Genomic DNA, 19552 nt, shown 5'->3' on the forward strand with positions numbered 1-19552 from the left:
ATTCAATAAAGCAGAAAAATGTGCGTTAAAAAATAAAATAAAATAAAATAAAATAAAAGTCATGTTTTTTTTTTGGTTTGCATTTCCATTTGCTCATGCATTTGTTAGATATTTTTTTTGCCATGCAATTAGACAGATAAGCAATAGAAAATAAAATTTAAAATACATAATTTGGAAAAAATAGCATGCTGATATTTCTCTTGCTGCCAGAAAAAATTTAAATTAAATGGATTGTGTATTTCAACATGCAGTTAAGCATACTATTATCCATTACCATCAAAAGCCATGATAGATGGAATAGCTGTGTATAGAACTTGTACACTAATTTGACTAGTTTTCTTGAGATACAAAATGTAAATATCTATTAGGTTCATATAGAATATATGCAGAGTGACATCTAGATTTCTAAACAAGTGATTATATCTTAATGGTACAGAGGTACATACATATATTATGTGAATATACATATGCCCCATACACTATATATACACAAAGATATTTCCACAGTAGATGTATGTGATCACGATATCATACACAAACATTTACTGTATTGAAACATAATTTCAAGTTTATGTTGGGAATTAATAATGTGTTCATGCTGCACATTTAAAATATAATACAAAACCAATGGAAAAAATGGCATACATTTGGAAATAATTCAACAGCGTTTAAAAAAAAATGACATTGCGTTTTGAAAGATGCACTATCCCTTTTCTTAGCCTAAAAACTTACTTTATATATACCCTCAGCTGTAGAATTTTACTAAATTAAATTCCAAACCATATCTTTACACAAAACCCGAAAATACATAGAACTTTTTTTTTTTCAACATGAGAAATATACCTATGTAGATTATTCCCAGTGAGGGATAAAGTCTTGAGAAAGTTAATTTCCCATAAAAATAAAGATCATAAAAGACTAAAAATAGTTGCTTTTCCATTATTTTATTATAAATTTGTGTATTAAAAGGGAAACATTATATACTAGAATTGATTAAGCTTTGATGCTATGCAATACTGTTATAAAATCTATGTGTATGTGTAAGAAACATATTTGTGATTAAATCATACATGATACATGTGAGACATACTACATATGAGTGAAAGTCATTACAAAGTTGCTTAGATAAGGGATTCAAGTAATTTAGTTATGATATTTATCAGAAGGAAATAGATCTAAATACGTAACTTGGTCTATCTATAAAGTTGCACTTTTCCTAGTCATGAAGGTAGTGGTGAGGAAGAGAAACAAAAGGCCTGGCATACTTTCTATCAAAAGACAATCAATTAATGCATAATTATGAAAACTCAAACATTAAGCATTTTAATAGAGAGGCCATCCATTTAAAATATGAACCAGAAAAAGAATTTGTTACATTATGCAATTTTAGACAGTTGTCAGAGCATTTTACCCACACAAGTATAATCGTGCTTAGAGGTTATTTTGGTATACTTTAAGAAATGTATGTTTCAATATTTTTTATTGTTGTTGTAATTTATGAAACAGAGGGCCATGGATAAGGAAGGCTACAGTAACAAATAAGTGTTGAATAGTAACAAATAAAACCAATAACTTTAACCCAATTCTAACTGAGTGAGGACATAATCAGAGGCCAATTTCATGCTCTCATTTCTGATCCGAAGGGACTGGAATAGTTGCAATCCTGAAGCAGAGTTTAGTTAACTCTCTAAACAGTTTAGTTAACTCTCCAAATATAAATTTAAACTAAATAGAGACATAAGATCTGAAGGTTACAATCAGTCTGGTCTTGATTGGCAAATTTGTATTACTGAAATACTTAAGTATTCCTGTCTCAAATATGATGTATTCTCCAACCACAGAGGTAGACAACAGCAAAAAGAGAAAGCACTGTTAGGGAAAGCACGTATGGAGCTAATTTAACACAAAACACTATAATGCATACCTAATGTTTCTAATGCAGCTGTGTCTTCTCCAACATATATATCTCCAGGGGATAATTGTAAAGAGGCAATACATTAAAATAAACTCTGATGGAACGATTAAACATGTAGTATGAGTCTTATCTATATTGTTAATGATTTATTTTGAGTACAAAACAATCCGAATAGTCTATGATTTAATGTAATGTAAGCAGTATCATTTAATACTCAATATAATTCATAAATTGCAAACACTTCTATACACAAAACTACTTTAGGACTGTACTCTGCATGTAAAGACTTGTTTACAAGTCCTCCCAAATTGAAGTATTATCTGAAACATATGATTGGAAAGACATGAGAGTTGTATCAGTTTCTAAGACAATGCCTTACAGACAATGACATTTTATAGAATGGAAAGAAGGTCAAATTGTAAAGACTGTATACTTTGAAATGTTTTTCAGCAGGAGTATACTTTAATCTCCCGAACAGAGCTCAGTTTAAATTCCAGTAGGTCTTAATATCTTCATATAGTTCCAGAAGATGGCGATATTGGTTGATATTGTATAAAAGACTAATGCTCAATTAAAAAAAAAAAGACTCTTCATACTACAGTGCTGAAATATTTAGTCAGTGAATATTTAATATACAATTTCACAAAATAATGTTTAGATTGTTCTCATATATTACTTGTAGCCAACACTTAGAAAAACAGAGTAAGAGTACAAAATAATTCAGACCATAACTCAAGTATCATAATAAATACTTTTCCCATTCTTAGCAAATAAGATTTAAAAATATAAGGTAAATAAATGACTATCTCAAATGTCTCTGCATTTGAGAAATTTAAATCCATACGTTAATTTCAAAGTTAACTTGACAAGAAGGATACGTTTAAGTGCAAAATTAAACTGCAAAGAACCAATAAGAATTTATTTTAACAAGCAGGAGAAATAGACTCAGATGCTGGCAACATGGTCAAAATTCAATTCATCTTCTTGTTTGCTCTATTTTAAAAGAGCTTAAGGAAATAAAAAAGTATTTGAAAGCTAGTGACATAAACGGTAGGTGAATGGGACAGAACAAAATCAGTTCTTACCTTTTTTTTACAATGAGTATGACAACTAGGAGGAGGAGGATGAACACCAGAATTCCAGCACTAATTCCTGCTATTTTCACCACTCTGTCTGTCTGCTTGGCTGGGTCTGGAATCACTTCTGGTTCTTCTGTTGCTGCTGCTAAATGAATTTAAAAAATAAGTTACTGAAAGCAGCTAATTATCCCAGAGATGAAAATTAGTGCTGGCCAAAAATTACTACAAAAAGACAACTTGTTTATTTTCTTTGAATAAAAATAACCTGGATATATAGATACAGAAGCGTGCTAAACTACGGCATAAGGGATTTAGGATCGAGATAAGGGGAAAGCCTCCTGAATAGGGGTTTTGTTAACACATGAAAATAGAACAAAACCTAGCAATAATTATCAAAGGGAATGGTACTATTTTTTCTCCAAATGTCCTTAAAAGTCAGACGCCAAGATTTTTAGCCAATAGTACGTGCAAAGAGATGGGGTCAGATTTAGGGATTCATTTGTTTGCTGGCTCACTCAGCAAACACTTCTGAACTCAAGAGCATGGTGCTGTGTTTGGCACCTGTCAATTGCACTTGTCTGGGACACAAGGGGTTGGGTTAAATAATGCTTCGTCTAACGGGTAGAAGAAGTGTCAGTTTATGATTTGATATATAAGATTTGAAAGGAATACGTGGTTTGCAAGAAAAGAAAAACAAATACATCAAGGAATATTTCATATTCTCTTTAAAAATAAAACCCAGATAATAAACTTGGGAAACAGAACTTTGAAAAGATAAAGTTGTTTTATTATTCTTATTTAAAAATTCTTTGTATCCTCTAACTTTCCCTCTTTCTCAAAGCCCATATACACACAGTCAAAAGTATACACCTGGGGCTCCTGGGTGGCTCAGTCGGTTGAGAGTCTGACTCTTGATTTTGGCTCAGGTCATGGTCTCACAGTTCATGATATCAAGCCCCATGTTGGGCTCTGCACTGACAGTGTGGAGCCTGCTTGGGATTCTCTTTGTCTCCCTCTCTCTGCCCCTCCCCTGCTCACGTGGGCTCTCTTTCCATCTCTCTCAAGAATAAAAATAAGCACTGAAAAAGGTATATACACCTTAGTCAACTTACAAGCTCCATTAACCCTCTGAAGATATTTTCAACTTATTAACCTCGAAAACTTACATTTTGCAGATACTAAAACTGAGGCTTAGAGAGATAAGGATAGATTATAAATGGCATAAGCACAGTGACAAAATCTAACACATTTATCTTCTAAAACAGCATTTCTCAATGTTTCCAGATCCAGGGCCCCTCCTGCTAAGCATCTGTGTATCAGGAGTATGGCTGACTTGTAGGATTAGGCACATTTGGGAAATTGCCTTAAAGCATCCACCACAGTATGAGGAGACCGTGGCTGAACGAACAAATGAGCCCCTAAATCTAACCTCATATATATTTTTTAAATATTTATTTAGTTTTGAGAGAGAGAGAAAGACAGAGTGTGAGCAGGGGAGGGGCAGTGAGAGAGGGAGGGAGAATCCGAAGCAGGCTCCAGGCTCCGAGCTGTCAGCAAAGATCCCCACACGGGGCTCGAACTCACAGACCAAACTCACAAACCGCTAGATCATGACCTGAGCCGAAGCCGGACGCTCAACCAACTGAGCCACCCAGGCACCCCTAACCTCATATCTTTCCAATGGATAATTTACAAATTCCTTTTTTAACATTAGGTATATGTCTATATTTCCATTCTTCCTTCTTTAGCGTTTCTGTGCTGGCTTCTGCACCCCTCCCTGTGCTTTTGCTCCGGGTTCTGCACCTAAATATCTGCTCCAGATTCTCAACTAGCCACAGTTCCTCCCCAAAAGAGACAGATAAAAGGCTGCTAATTGTGAATTTTTCCAGGTAGGAAATTAAAGAGAACTAACATATCTGACATCAATGTCATTTCATAAAGCGGTAAGTTAAAGTAAAACCAGTAGAAAACATAGTTTGAAGAAAAGTGTTAGAGAAAGTTAACTTTGTAAAACAATTCCCTATAACTGTCTTAATTTATCTTATTTCAATTGGGTAGAATAAAACTTCCCTATAGACCAGTATTTGATAACTATTATTCTCAAGTAGGAAAGGCAAGCCTTCAGGTTGTTTCTTCTGGAAAGCAAGGGAGTTTTCCTTTTTGACTTGACACTTTCATGTATCCAGGCTTCAGGAAATTTCCAATCTCATTAATTATGCATAGAAGCAGTTCAATGCTTACCACATTTCAAACTACACATTATAGTTCAAGTCATCAAAGTACATATTAAATATACTGGATACCTCTTCTTTCCCGAGAAGAATCTTAGAGGTACATACGTAGCAGTGTATATGAAATCAGGTGGCATATATTTCAAAGTTGGATATAAAGCTAAAGAGAATATATCCTGTTTGTAATTCTCAATGGCATTGAAAAGTTCCTGCTTCAAACAGACAGAATGTTTGATGTAGAAATCCCTAGAAAAGACTTTAGTGCATGCAACAAATCATCATTATTCAGTAATTAATGCTTCCTCTTAATAGGTTCTAGGTTACACTTGGCTTTCAGAGGGTAACGATGATGATTGCTTTGTGATCTGACCTCCCAGAATTAAATGTTTTTGAAACTCTTGAAAGATCGGTTCCTGTTCCATGAGTTAAATATATATTTAACACACTATCTTAATTTGACAAAACACATATTTTTATGGGATACTTTTCTATAGATATCATGCCGTAAGTAGTAAATATTTCATAAAAATCTTCAGAACTGCTAAGCCCGCCAGACAACCTTCAGAAGATACACAGGTGCAAATATAAACTATGATCATGAAGTATGAACAGTCAGCCTTAACACTAGCTGGGTTTAGTAATTAAATAATAAAAATGACATAAAGGTGAGTGGTAAATAATTTCAAATTCAGAGACTGAAGAGTTTTTTAAGAGTCTTATTAAATACTGTAGATTTGCTGACGAATTAACCTAAACATATTTCCAGAAACAAAAAGCCAAATCTAAAAGTACATTTCTGACCAAAGATGCTGCTAACTTTGCAAGTGTATTCAGGGTGCAAAGTAGTGAAACTTTTATAACTTATTATGTAAAACAGTGTTACTACTTTAAAGTCATAGTCTACAGACATGTCTTTGTTAAATACTGGACTCCAATTAATTTTTCCCAAGCAGTTATAAAAAACCCCACCAAGTTCATTCATTTAGATGAAGAAAGGGTGCTTGTCTGTCATGATTACAACTCTTGTGCAGACTTGTTCATCAATGCTTCAACATCATTATTAAACCTGAGTATAGAAGGCTAATCAAATTCTCCAGGAACATATGATTTGGTGGCTATTTTCCCTTGACTGTGAATCCTCCTTAAAGTCTTTAGCTGTGACATTTATTATTATTATTACTACTAACAATATTTTTTATTAAATGTCTGCATAAATTTATTACTTTAGATACTTTAATCACACATAGTTTTCTAAGTTCTTGGCCTTAGAACCAAGGAACATAAATATCCTATTTAAAATCATTCAAGCTTAGAAGATTCATTAATGGAAACACAGCAGTAACCCCAAAGTGAGCATTTTCTATTTTCTTCAAAGAGAGCAAAAAGCTATTAGAGTGACTACACCCCTGAGCCCTGTTTATAATTTATGCACATACACAAAGGCAATGTGGAACACCTTTTTCAGAAATGCTTTCCTTTGCCATAAATCTTTTCCTTTTTTTATCTGTCAAAAAATATTCGAAGAGTTCCCATTGTTCTGAAGCCAAAGGCAGCATAATTCTTTGGTGAGAAAAAAATGAAGGCAGTATTTCATTTTTATTGAGCAAATTTATGAGTTGAATTTTTTGATTTTGCAACATAGTTAAGGTAACTTTATAAACGGTGCCCTTCCTCCCACTACTTAAAAATAATTTACCTAAAAAGCTTAGGTAAAAGATACAGATTACAAAATATACAAACACCTCCAAAATACACAAATTTACTTAAATTTAAAAGCTGTGATCATGTAAAAACACTCTTCCATTTATTTTCAAGATGGATACTAGAGGTAGAAGCCTCTGAGTACAATATAGCAGGTGATCTTGTAGCAGCATTAGAGACACCATCATCCCATAAATTACCGCAAATTCTCCAGGTATTTCACTAGTGTTCTCTTTCCTTCTCAGCTATGTTTCTGAATATTGTTTACACTCACTTCCCAAGCATGGATTTAAATGCTATCATCACGCTTATGTCTCTCAATGCAACCAATCCACCATCACCAATGTTGCTAATGACTTACTAATTGCTGAGTCCAATGTACAATTTTCTCATTTTCTCATTGTATGCAATCTCTTGATAGCATCCTGACATTGCTCGCTTTCCTTTTTGTGACCCTCCTCTCTTAGGGCTTCCAAATACTTGTTCATCTCTGAGTTTTCGTATTACCCTGCCTTCCCATTTCTAGATCTCCTTTGTGAGCCCCTCCTTGTTTCCCTTAAAAATAGGTGCCGCTTTGAGTTTCTCAGAGAACTGGCCCTCTTGACATTTCTGGAGTGGTGATTTCATCCACTTTTATCCACTTCTATCACTTCAGCTGCCATCATGCTGATTGCTCCGTAATGTATCTCTAACCATGGGTCAGGGCTCTGAGCTGAACTCCTGACCCATGCAGCCATCTGATTCCTTCCCTTCAATGCCTTCCCTTCAGTGAAGACACCTTAGACACATCCTCTTCATTCGGAATTCCATCTCATGCTCACACCACTTCCTCCTCCAGTGAACCCCCTTTCAGTAATTAGCTCAACTATCCACGCAGGGCTTCAAGACAAACACCGAGGCCAAATTCCTCTTCTCCCTCTCATTTCCAGGATTAATACATAGTGTATAAACCAAACTAGGATACTTCTGAAAGTAAAATAATTGTGACAGGACCAAAGGGAAACACTGGAATTATCCTGGTCAAACAAGATGACTGATTACTTTTCTTTCTCATGCAATTAGTTACAAAGTACTTCTACTTCCTAAATATCTCTTGTGTCTACTTTTCCCATCTCTGTTGCTACTACCTGAAGTCAGGTCAACATCATATATAACCCAGTTTACACAGTAAGTCACCTCTTTTTATCTCTTCCTATTCCACATCAACTCACAGTGTGGCAACATAGTATGTCCGTGACTTCAACTGTATCAACTGTATCATGTCACTCCACTGATGGGAAACTGCCAATGGCTTCCCATTCCTGTTAAGATAGAGCCCATAAAAGCAGGGACCATGTTTGTTTTGCATAGCACTGCATTTCCAGCTGCACCTGGAAAGGACTGGTTGAGTAAATACAAGAACGACACTAAGGCTGCCTTCGGTAGATGTACTGGCACACAGAAAATCACTTGTCTTCTGAGAAAACATAAGGATAGATTTGATCAGATGCAGATCTTGTTTGGAGGTTGGCACACATTTCTGAACTGTCTCTAGAAACTTCTAGCCCCTATGCTAGCCATTCTTTCACGAAGTTAACTGCTTCTACCATCTGCCACCATTTACCACCAAACCAGAGTGTAGGGAAATTCCAGAGTCATGGAAAGTACAGAAACTTAGTATCAGTAAGGCCCTATTTTAATCCTCAGCTCCTTCTCTTATTTGTTGTGTGACATCAAATTAGCAAGTTAGCATCTCTGAGTTAATATTTCATCTATAAAATAAAAATAACAGTGGCTATATTATATAGCTTTTAGGAATATTAAGTGACATATGATGGGAAAAGTTTCTATAAAATGTGAAAACTGGTACTGAAAGTAGTGGTAGATGCTACCCTCCTAGGTGGAGATGGCCCAGATGTTAGCCCTTTGGGTCCATCACATAAAAGTTAAAAACTATGAATAGGGAAACGGGCATTGCTAGAAAACAGTTTTTTAAAAATCTTAGCAGTCTGTTGTATAGATATACAATGGTGAGTTTTGTAAAGTCCATGTTATTAATTAAACAGTCTGCCACATTGGACATCTAAGCCTTGAAGCATGCATTATTTAACTCAATGATTCTTTGAAGTCCTGTTGTTTTATCATGTCATAGGATCTTAGGCAACTTGTCCACTCTCAGATGGTTGACAATAAAAAACAGGGTCTTAGTGAAAAATGAAAACAGCTATATAGCACATATTTTGTTTAAGTGGTTAACTAAAATATAGTTTAGTCTTGTTTAATAAAGATACGGGCGTTACCTGAAAATTTCTGATATGGAAAATAATAGTTCAGAAGTCCATATAGCCTTTAAACAACTATGAAATAAAGGTACAGATACTTGAAGTTAATGTCACACTGCTTAAGGCCTCTTCTTGCAGTCTTAGATTCTCTTATTTTTTTTAATTTTAAAACCACTGTTTAAGTTTTACATAAAATCCTGAAGAAATTATAGAAACACTTTTTTTTAAAAAAAAGCAATAAAAGAAGCATCACATTTTAGGAATGTGCTTAAAGGTTAAAAAACATGTACAATATTTTTTTCCTCACAACAACTTAATGAAGGTCAAATATTTTACATGTGAATTTTTCATTACGCTTTTCATTCAGTTAAATTTATTCAATTGGGTAAATTGTGTGTTCCCTGACTTCTTAAACACAGTTAGGTGTCTCTGCTACATTACGTCTGAAATCTGCCCTTAATTCTCCATTTCCATTTTCATCTAGCTTTTTCACCGAGCCTTTCTACTTCCCTTACAAGGCCTCAGATTCATCCTTTATACGGACGCAAGAATGAGTTTTCTAAAATGCAGATGTGATTAAATGACTTTTTTCACTGCTTTCCATTGAAGAGGAAAGGCAGAAGTTCTTGGTATGACATACAGAGCCTTTAAAAACTAGACTCTAATCAACTCTTTCCATCTCATCTACTGACAATTCCTTTAGGCTATCACATACCCTAATCATACAAAAACACCAGCCCTTCTCCAAATACTCCGCCATGGCAAACTGGCCCCGTGGGTTTATCCAGCGGACTGCAACTATTACATGATTGCAAATAGCTTCATAAGATAACACTAAATTATTACGAATTTATATATCTACCAGCAGTGCACATAAACTCCATTTGAATTACATCTTAACACTCTGCATTACCAGACTTTGTGATTTTTGCCAATTTAGTGGTAGAGAATGATACCTAATATGCATTTGATTATTGAAATTATCTTTTGAAATACTTATTTGAAATATTTATACCTATTTCTTCTCTGCTCTGAAATGCTTAGTGCATAATTTTGGCCCCCTTTTTTTTGTATTTGATTTTCATCTTTTTTTTTATTGGTTTATGTATTATTATAAATTATTTCATGTATCGATACTAATCCTTTGTCAGTTATTTATTAGAAATATCTTCGATTGGGTGGCTTTCCTTTCACTTTATTTATGATATCCTGATGAATAGTAGTTCTTAATTTCAGTATAGTCAAATATATCAATCATTTATTTGAATTTATATCAACAATCTCTCTCTCTAAAGGTTTTAAAACTATGCATTTCATATTTAATCCTGGATCCACCTGAAATTGCTTTCTGAGTGTGATATACACTAGAAAAGTATTTCAAGTCTCCCCGCTAACCCCCACCCCCTCAAATAAATTTCCAGTCATCTGTGGGCAACTTTTGAATTGATCCGATGATCTACAAAACCACTTTTGTGCCATATACAAATTGCACACATGCATGAATTCTGTTTCCGGACTTTCCATTATTTTCTTAGAGGTAATATACTTATTCTGTGCTGATATGGTAAAGTTTGAATTACCACAGCTCTGTAATATGTTATAATATATGATGGGCATGTTCCCATGCTTGGTCCTCTTCCTTAGCATCTTGGCTTGCCTTTACATTTTGCTGTAACTTCTTCGGATTAAAATTCAGCTGATAAATTATCTTTTCACTTCTGTCAAAGCTGCTATGCAGTCCATCCAAAGAGTTTCTAAAATTTGAAAAATTATGCTTTTTCTTTCTAAAGGTTTCATTTGATTCTTTGCAAATGGGTCTTTGTTTAGTGACTCCTAAGAGTATCTTGCTAATCCTTATGATTTGCACTTTGTTTCTTTGACTATTTTGTACACAGCTCTTTGGTATTCTGAATGTGACAATCCTAATCGCAGCAGTCCTTTGGGGAGGCAGATCTGTTGTTTCTGCTAACTCTCACAGTGAGTTACTCTCAGGAATGCTTGGTGACCTTTGATTGTGAGTTAATTGCTTTATGTTAGTCTATGGGAATCCTGCGGGCCTCAATTCATCATGCTTTCATCTACAAAAGAACTTGCATCACCTTCTGCCAGTAACCATGAGGTACCGCAGGACTCAGACCTCCTCTGCACTCCTCAAGAATACCGCCTCTATGTGAGAGTTCCAGGCAGGGTAACCCCCTTGTTACCAGCCTGAGGACCTGTGTTTCAAGGACAATATAGCTTCAGCATCCCTTTCTGGGACTACCAACCTCTCCTTCTACCTATTGCTCACTGTTCTTAATTCTATTCACCCACTTTTTTTTTGGTGGGGGAGGTCGGGGGCGAAAGCAGACTATTGAGTCCTTAGAGACCTCTCCTAGGTGCTATGAGCCTGGCAATGTATCTAAAGAGGTGCCCTACCTAGGTATGATTGTTCTGCTGAGATCCTCAGAGCACCTAATCTGCCAGGCATCCGAAAATGGAAGGCAGATCATGGGATTTTATTTTTATTTTAGCGCTTATTCAAGACCTTAATCCTTAACTACCCTCTCATCTCTAAAAGAACAGTTAATTATTTGCCCATAACCTACATTTAAAATTGTGTTGCAAATGTTTTTTTCAATAAATCTGCAATATATACTAGATTAGAAGGTAGTTGAGGGCAGAGGTATACTCTCTTTCATCTCTTATGTCAAATGACTTACAGTGGCCAACAGTTTAATGAATGAATAACAAAAATGTTCATCATTCGTCAAAGTGTACTGCCTACATAAAAGCATATATAATGTAGCATTAAAACATGCTTCAAGTTTTAACATTTTGGAAATAAATACATTCATGCTAAGGTTAAAAGAATTTATGAAATCTATAATCATGCTTAAAAAAAACTGTTCTACATAGCAGTAATTGCTAAGAAACTTTAACATATCTGGAAAACATACTGATAAGGAATACTCTAATCAGGTGGCATTAAATATTTTTGTTATAACAAAGCCACTGATCATGGTTTAAGTTCCAGCTCGGCCACTTACTAGTTAGGGCACCTTAAGTACATTATTTAACCACTGAGTTCCTCCATTTTCTTATTGGAAAAGTAGAAATGATAGATACATCCCTTCTCTTAAGCACATTAAAATGGATAACATAGTTAGGATAATACTTGGTACTTAATAAAGCTTCAGTAAGGGTTAGGATGCATATAATCAAATTCAGATAAAATTCTTTTTCCAAATCTAAATTTCTGTACCATAACTAATATGAGTTCAAATAAACAGCAAATAAACAGCAGAATATTTTTTAGTACTGTCTTCTCAGAGAGACAGAAAGATGCCAGAGAGGTATCAACCTCAATCACTACCTAACAAAAAGAAACAAGTAAAGTTGGAGAGATAGAAACACAAAGAAATTGATAGTTAGATCAAATCCTTCCTATAAAAACTCAAACACAGATGGATAGATGGAATCTGGGACTGTTCTTAGAGGAAGTTATAAGAGTTTTTTTTTAAGTCATAAGTTACATGACCCATCTCTTTTTCTCTTTAATTTTAATCCAAGTTAGTTAACATATAGTGTAATATATATATATATATATATATATATATATATATATATATATAGTGTAATAATGATTTCAGGAGTAAAATTTAGTGATCCATCACTTACCTACAACACCTAGTGCTCATCCCAAGTGCCTTCCCTAATGTCCACCCCCCACTTAGCCCATCTCCCCACCCAATATCCCTCCAGCAATCCTCAGTTTGTTCTCTGTATTTAAGAATCTCTTATGGTTTGTCTCCTTCTCTTTTTATCTTATTTTTCTTATTTTATATCTATATATCTATATCATATCTATATCTATATCTATATCTATATCTATCTATACCACATCTTTATCCATTTGTCAATTGATGGACTTTTGGGCTCTTTTCATAATGTGGCTATTGCACGACCCATCTTAATTCCATGAAGAAGGCCTGGGTTTCCTTTCTTTCACTAATAAATAAATTATTTATTGTCCCTGGCATGTTCCCAGCCCCTTTATAGGCTCTGAAGAATCATCACTGAACAAGACAGAGACTATCTCTGCTTTCACACAGTTTACATCCCTGTGTTCTGAAGCAGATGATACACAAGTAAACAAGCACCTGACACTGAGAAGTTCTTTGCCAAAACTTAAAGTAAGGAATGAGACAGAGCACACAGTGACCTCTTTAGGTTTGAAGGTGAGGGAAGACCTCTCTGAAGAAAACAGGGAGGTGGAAGGTGTGGTTTTTTTACTGAGATGAGGGCAAGTGTAGCATAGCAATAGCAGACGGTTCAGTGCTTATGTACTAGGTAGTAAAGTGAGTTCAGAGATTATGCAGATGTCTAGTCGACTTAAAAAAATGCTTTTTAAATAAAGCTTTAATAAGGAGATCAGAGGATAACAATAGAGTAGTAAAAATTAACTTGGGGAAGTAAGAAAATAAGACAAATAATATAATGCCATAACCCTGGCCCACATTCAAACCAAAGGTACAGGAAAGGGACACTAAATGATAAGCAACTACATCTTCCATATAGTGACTACAACATGTGGGACATACAAGCAGCAATCCTGTTAAGAGTAAAGCAGGTTGAGGTGAGAATTACTGAAAAGTCAAAGAAGTAAGTAAAAATAAATGATGTTGGATTACACATCCACATGTAGTGTTTGCAGCAAAGTAGTCTACAGAACAATAAAATTTGCACCTTAAAGTAAAACGTTTATAAAATGATATGTGGGTATCTGGAACTGTTAGGTGAAAAAATATGACATTCACGATAATGTCAGTGATTTTTTTTCTCTCCTATAAACTACAGGATCAGGAGAGTCTCTTCTTCAGGGAAAAAAAAATCTGGAATATTAAAATCCAGCGCATTTAATTAAAAGGCAAATAAATGCACTTGACATTTTTGTTGGCACAGAACTCAGAATGCCAAATCTAGGCCAGTCATCCAAACATGCCATTCAAAGCACAAACAGGGGGAAAAAAAGTACACATTTGAATGTAATATCATTTGAAATATTAGAGAAAAAAATAGAAACCGAATAAAACCTTTAATAGCGCTCAAGTTAGAAGGATGTGGTGTGACCTAAAACAATAAATATGACTTACCTTTTAACCTATTTCTACTTGCCTTATTTGTAAAATGAGGGGTTAAGATTAGCTGCATTTGGGCTGCTTTTAGTTATGAATTCTACTTTCATTTTCAGCAGGTCATTTTCCACCAAGGCTTGGATAATGCATTAATCTGGCATATCTCAGGAGAACACACAACATGGTTTAAATCATATTAATAGAGGTTGCACTGCCATTTTCACAGGTGTTTATTTACTAAATTAAAGACTGCCTTAATATTGTACAGAGGAGCCAGATTAAAAAGCGATTTTATTTGAGTTCCAGCTTTTCCAGGATAATTTAAAGTCTAAATTATTAATAAATGCTTTAGAGTTTGAGATTGGGTTTTTAATCCTAAAATATCTTTTGGCCTTGAGTGAAGAGACAGGAGCCACATTTTCAAATGGCTCTTGATTGTCTCAAATGATCCAAGCATAGGCTCCATTTCACAATTTGCACTGTTCAAAATATCTAGCAAACACTGACATCCAGGATACTTTAATTTACTACATTTCATCTACTTTTAGATAATGAACCTTTCTTTTTTAACAGCCAATGCCCTCCCATCATCCAAATAGGACCCTTTTGATAAGAAATTTCAATCTGTTCAGTGAAGCCTTCCCTACTCCTTCAGTCTCACTTTTCTCTTCTTATATTCCTATGCACTTATCGGTCCTATTTCTGATCTGCGCTTTAATCACGGCCTGAAAAAGGTAGGCTGGAGTTTTATGAGGAGCAAGGGTTTTTGAGGTCACCATTCACTGATTCTATGGACTTGGGGAAGCTCCATTACATCTCTGAATCTTAGTTTCTTTATCTATAAAATGGGCATAGCATTCTTCTCTACCTATTCTAAGTGTTAAATGAGATAATCGTAAAGAAAGCTCTTAAAGATTTTCTTCCTGTATTTTCCTCATCTGTCTTCTTGGTGAGCATACTCTAGCACCTGCACTCTCCAGTAAAGAGTGAGGATTCAGGACATAGGTGACCTCCAAATTCCTCACTTTTGTTAGCGATTTGCAGATTAACAATCTGCGTGCTGCTGTTGGGGAAATAGTTTTACAGTGTAAATGGAAATAGGCTACTTAACTTTTTGCCCACCATTCCAGAAGCTAAGTAGGTGGTATAAATTCATTCTTGTTGCCTATCGGCGGGGCTTTCAGTTCCCCCGTACTCTTCACAATATGCTTCCCTCCTCTATCTCCGCTTCATATTTTACTGCAACCAATTTTTAAATTGACTTTTTGCCATTCCAAATTTCGGCCCCTTTACTTCTCTTCCCTTAAAATCTAATTTTCAGCAGTCTTACAATAAGTGGCTTCATTTTTCTTTGACCTTTGGTGTATTTACTTTTTCAATTACCTCTGAACTCACTGAATGCGTTGTTCATTTACTTCTTCCACTTACTGCGCTGAATTCCTTAAAGCTGGTTTCTAAGCGCCTCACTCCAAATGAGTCCTGCTATTGTCAAGGACTTCCGTTGATGGAGAGAGAGAAGGACTTGTATATATTCTGAAGAGATCTCTGAGGATCTGAGACACTGCCCCCAGTATCACCGGATCACACAGCTTGCCTACCAGTCCTCAGTATCCCCTGGAAAACCTACCTTTCTTGTATGATGTTGATCAACCCTTAACCATTAACTTCTGTGTGAACTTGCTCTTTCTCTTGGACTTCACTGAGCCCTTAAATTTTATGAGCATATTTCTTTTCTAAACCCTCCCCCTAACCCAATAGGTTTTTAAATTTGTGAAATATAGAGAAGTCAAGCTTTTTCAAAGACAAATGTGCTCTTTTACAAAGTTGACACATACTTGGTAGAGCTGAATCTTGCCTAATCTTTACTTGATATCACTGCATCAACTAACACGCTCTGACACAGAGATTAATCACTTATAAAATCCCATCCTCTATACATTTTTCTGCTTTAAAAATATGGAACTTCTCCTTTCTGTAGTGAACAGAGTAGTGGGATCTGCAGAAACAAGGAAAAAGAAGAGGCAACGCAAAGCCTGAAATCTGGAAAATCAAGTATAATTTATGAAAAAGATCTGTAAAGCTATTCAACAAATTATTATTATTATATAATAATCTACTAATAATAATGTCACATGTGCATATCACCACTGACTCCAGAATTCTCAGCTTAACACTGATTTCCAACTACCTTGACAAAACCAGCTGAAGTTACAAACGAAGAATCAGGTGAAATTATAGGCTCTATTGTACCTTATTTTAAAAGTGTTTGTTTATTTAAATTCCTGTTAGTTAACATACAGTGTAATATTAGTTTCAGGTGAACAATATAGTGATTCAGCACTTCCATACACCATCCGGTGCTCATCACAAGTGCCCTCCTTAATCCCCATCACTTATTCCACCCATCCCCTCACCCACCTCCCTTCTAGGATCTACTTTCTTATTAGTTTCTGCAGCACAATAATTCCTTCAATTTTGCAAGAATAAAGATTAGTCTTTCTTCTAATTCTTTCACTTCCTTCTCTTAACTTCTTTCCTTTCATTTCCTCTAGGTTATGTTCACAGTGTTTGCTCCATCTCCTTTCGGTATCATATTAGATCTGCAAGATGTCTCCAAACAATCTACTCGTGTCTGCAGAAAACAGGGCAGTAGCGAGAAGGGTACTTCACATAGGCTCTCCACTTTTTCATCCTCACATCCATGTTGCATCTATGGTTTCAGGCAACATTTATGGGGGTGGGGGGAATGAACTCTCAAAATTCCACCCACCACTCTTTCATCACAAGTGGACCCAGAGTCAAAGAATTTCAATCCAAACTGGCACATGAAGGCTGGTCCTGGTCCTCTCTGGTAGCAAAATGAATGGGTCATTGACAAAGGGTGTGAGTTCTCCTGTGAACAGACGGGTCTCAGGTGGTGCGAACAGAGCCCACTGTTAGTTTGCTCAATTGTGGACATGTTTAACCACTAATGGGCAGTGGAATGAGTAGGTTTTATTAAATGGTGATGCCAAACCCAGGCTGATCAGAGATATTTCTATACTGGGTTTCAATTCTATGGGATTACAAGAAAAATATCTTTATCTTTGTAAAGTATCCTTATATCACAGGGGCATTTAGTAAAGGGAGCCAACCACAACACAACTCTCCCTGGAAAGGAAACTGCACTGGAATTAGGTTCCTCTAGTCATGATATTCTAACATACCTCAATTTTCCTCCTTAACCCCTCTATCTGACCCCACAGACCTGAAGAAATGGAACATCTGGACAATGACTGAGGACTCCAGTTTGTAACATGCAAAGTATAACACATTCTTGTGAGGGGTCGTTTGATGGCTTCTGGAAGGAGTGAGAGTCTGAAAACTCTCAGGTAGCTTTAAGAAAGAAGAAATGGGGAAGGAAGGAGGAAGTAATGTCCTTAAAGAAAACCTCTTTTCTTCAGGTCTAAGAATAGAAGGATACTTCTTACTAGTGGTAAAGGAACTATGATATACTTAAGTCAGTTAAAATTCCCTAACATTTATACCTTCTTCACATACTTCTACAGTCTTCCTTCAGGACAGAACCTTGGATAACTATGTTGTTGTTTGAACCATTTGGTCTGGTGGAACAAAGTGGGGTGGCCATGAGAGGATGGGCCTGATGTACTTCATTTTCAGCCATTTGGCTCTCAATGTGGATCGGCAAATCTTATGGATCTTATGAATCCTCTTATATCTCAGAAACAATCCATAAGGAAAAAGATAAGATAAATGGTTCCCTATTATATGCTGGCAATACAATACATATATAAGTTTAGTATCGAGTTTTAAAAAGTGTGCAAAACTAAAACTACATTTTAACTAATCTCTGAAAACCACTAGAATTAACCAGAGAATATACAGGGAATTATAGGCAGCCCACCACAGTAAGAACAAACATTGCTGGCTGCTCTGCATAGCTAAGTGAAGGTAACTACTCTTGGACAGGAACAACAGGGTGTCCAGCTATATCAGGGCCTCAATTAAGATCTAGGAAGAAGGTGGAGAGCTTTTATTTGAGATCAGTGGTCAACACTCTTGAGAATTTGTGGGACCTACACATGGAAGTGGAAACCAGTACCTCTCTTTAGAGATTCCTGGACAACCTCAGTTCTATAGTCCTTCCTTGCAAGTACTGACTTCTGACCTTGAACTCACACTTTCCTAAAGTCAAATTCTATCCATCAAACCTCTCTAGAAGCTAGATTCCTGGTCTTAGCCCCAGTAAACTTTCTCTGTTCTCCTTCAGCAGTAGGCCTCATGTTGTCAACTTTCTCTTCCTACCTGTGGTGGTTAATGTTGTGTCAACTATGACTGGGCCACAGGTGCCTCAAAATCTGCTTAAACATTATTTTGGGTGTCTCTGTGAGGTTGTTTCCTTAGGAGATTAACATATGAATTGGTAGACTAAAGAAGATGGTCTTCCCCATGTAGGTGGGCTTCCTCCCATCCACTGAGGGCCTGATTAGAACAAAAACACGGAGGGGCAACTGGCTCTCTGTGCCTGCTGAGCTGAGAGATAAAGGTCTTCTGCTGTCCTTAGACTGAGCATCACTTCTCCTGGTTCACAGACCTTTGGACTCACACTAGAACTACCACTGGCTTTCCTGAGTTTCCAGCTTACAGACAATAGATGTGGAACTTCTCAGTCTCCATAACCATTTGCACCAATTTTCCCTAATAAATTATGAGAAATGCCTCTTTGGTTTTGTTTCTCTGGAGAACCCTGACTAATATCATATCCTTCATATTAACTTCACCACTGAATCGGCCCCCAGCATGTTTATATGTTCTATATTTTGCTATGGTTTCCCATTACAACTCTGCTGGAAAGTATTCTCTTCATGATTATGATAAAAACAAAGAAACAATCACTTTTTACCTAGTCCATTTTAAAAGAGAACTATTTGATCTCTTGTTTTTACAAATAGAGAACATCTCTAGGGCAATCAGGTAATTCACAGATCTCAGTCTCTGTCCACCCATACTTTTCTTTTCAAAATAGGCATTTAACCTACTCCTGAAGTTCAAAGCTACTTAAATATTCCAAGTCCTAGAAGTAATCATTTAAGCACAAAACATTTCGGCCCATATGAACATAAAACAATTCCTTATAAGTGTTGTGTAAACATCTGGAAAAATCTTATCCTATCACATCACCATGTACTTTAGCAACTGAAAGTCTATTCTAAGCACATGACCACAACTACTTGTCTTGTAACAGATG

General features: G+C 35.8%; 1 protein-coding gene across 10 annotated transcripts in view; it reads right to left on the minus strand.

The window, feature by feature from the left end:
• PTPRK (protein tyrosine phosphatase receptor type K) overlaps window positions 1-19552 on the minus strand; it is a 562492-nt gene that overhangs the window by 39410 nt on the left and 503530 nt on the right. For 7 of the 10 annotated variants that reach the window (XM_043592298.1, XM_043592294.1, XM_043592292.1 and 4 more), the window contains exon 14: window positions 3001-3139. In XM_043592298.1, the coding sequence (XP_043448233.1) occupies window positions 3001-3139 (139 nt within the window). The remainder of the gene's footprint in view (window positions 1-3000; window positions 3140-19552) is intronic. The other 3 variants (XM_043592299.1, XM_043592297.1, XM_043592290.1) reach the window with 1 other exon arrangement.

Source organism: Prionailurus bengalensis, chromosome B2 (genome assembly GCF_016509475.1).
Source record: "Prionailurus bengalensis isolate Pbe53 chromosome B2, Fcat_Pben_1.1_paternal_pri, whole genome shotgun sequence".
NCBI classification, from domain to species: domain Eukaryota; kingdom Metazoa; phylum Chordata; class Mammalia; order Carnivora; family Felidae; genus Prionailurus; species Prionailurus bengalensis.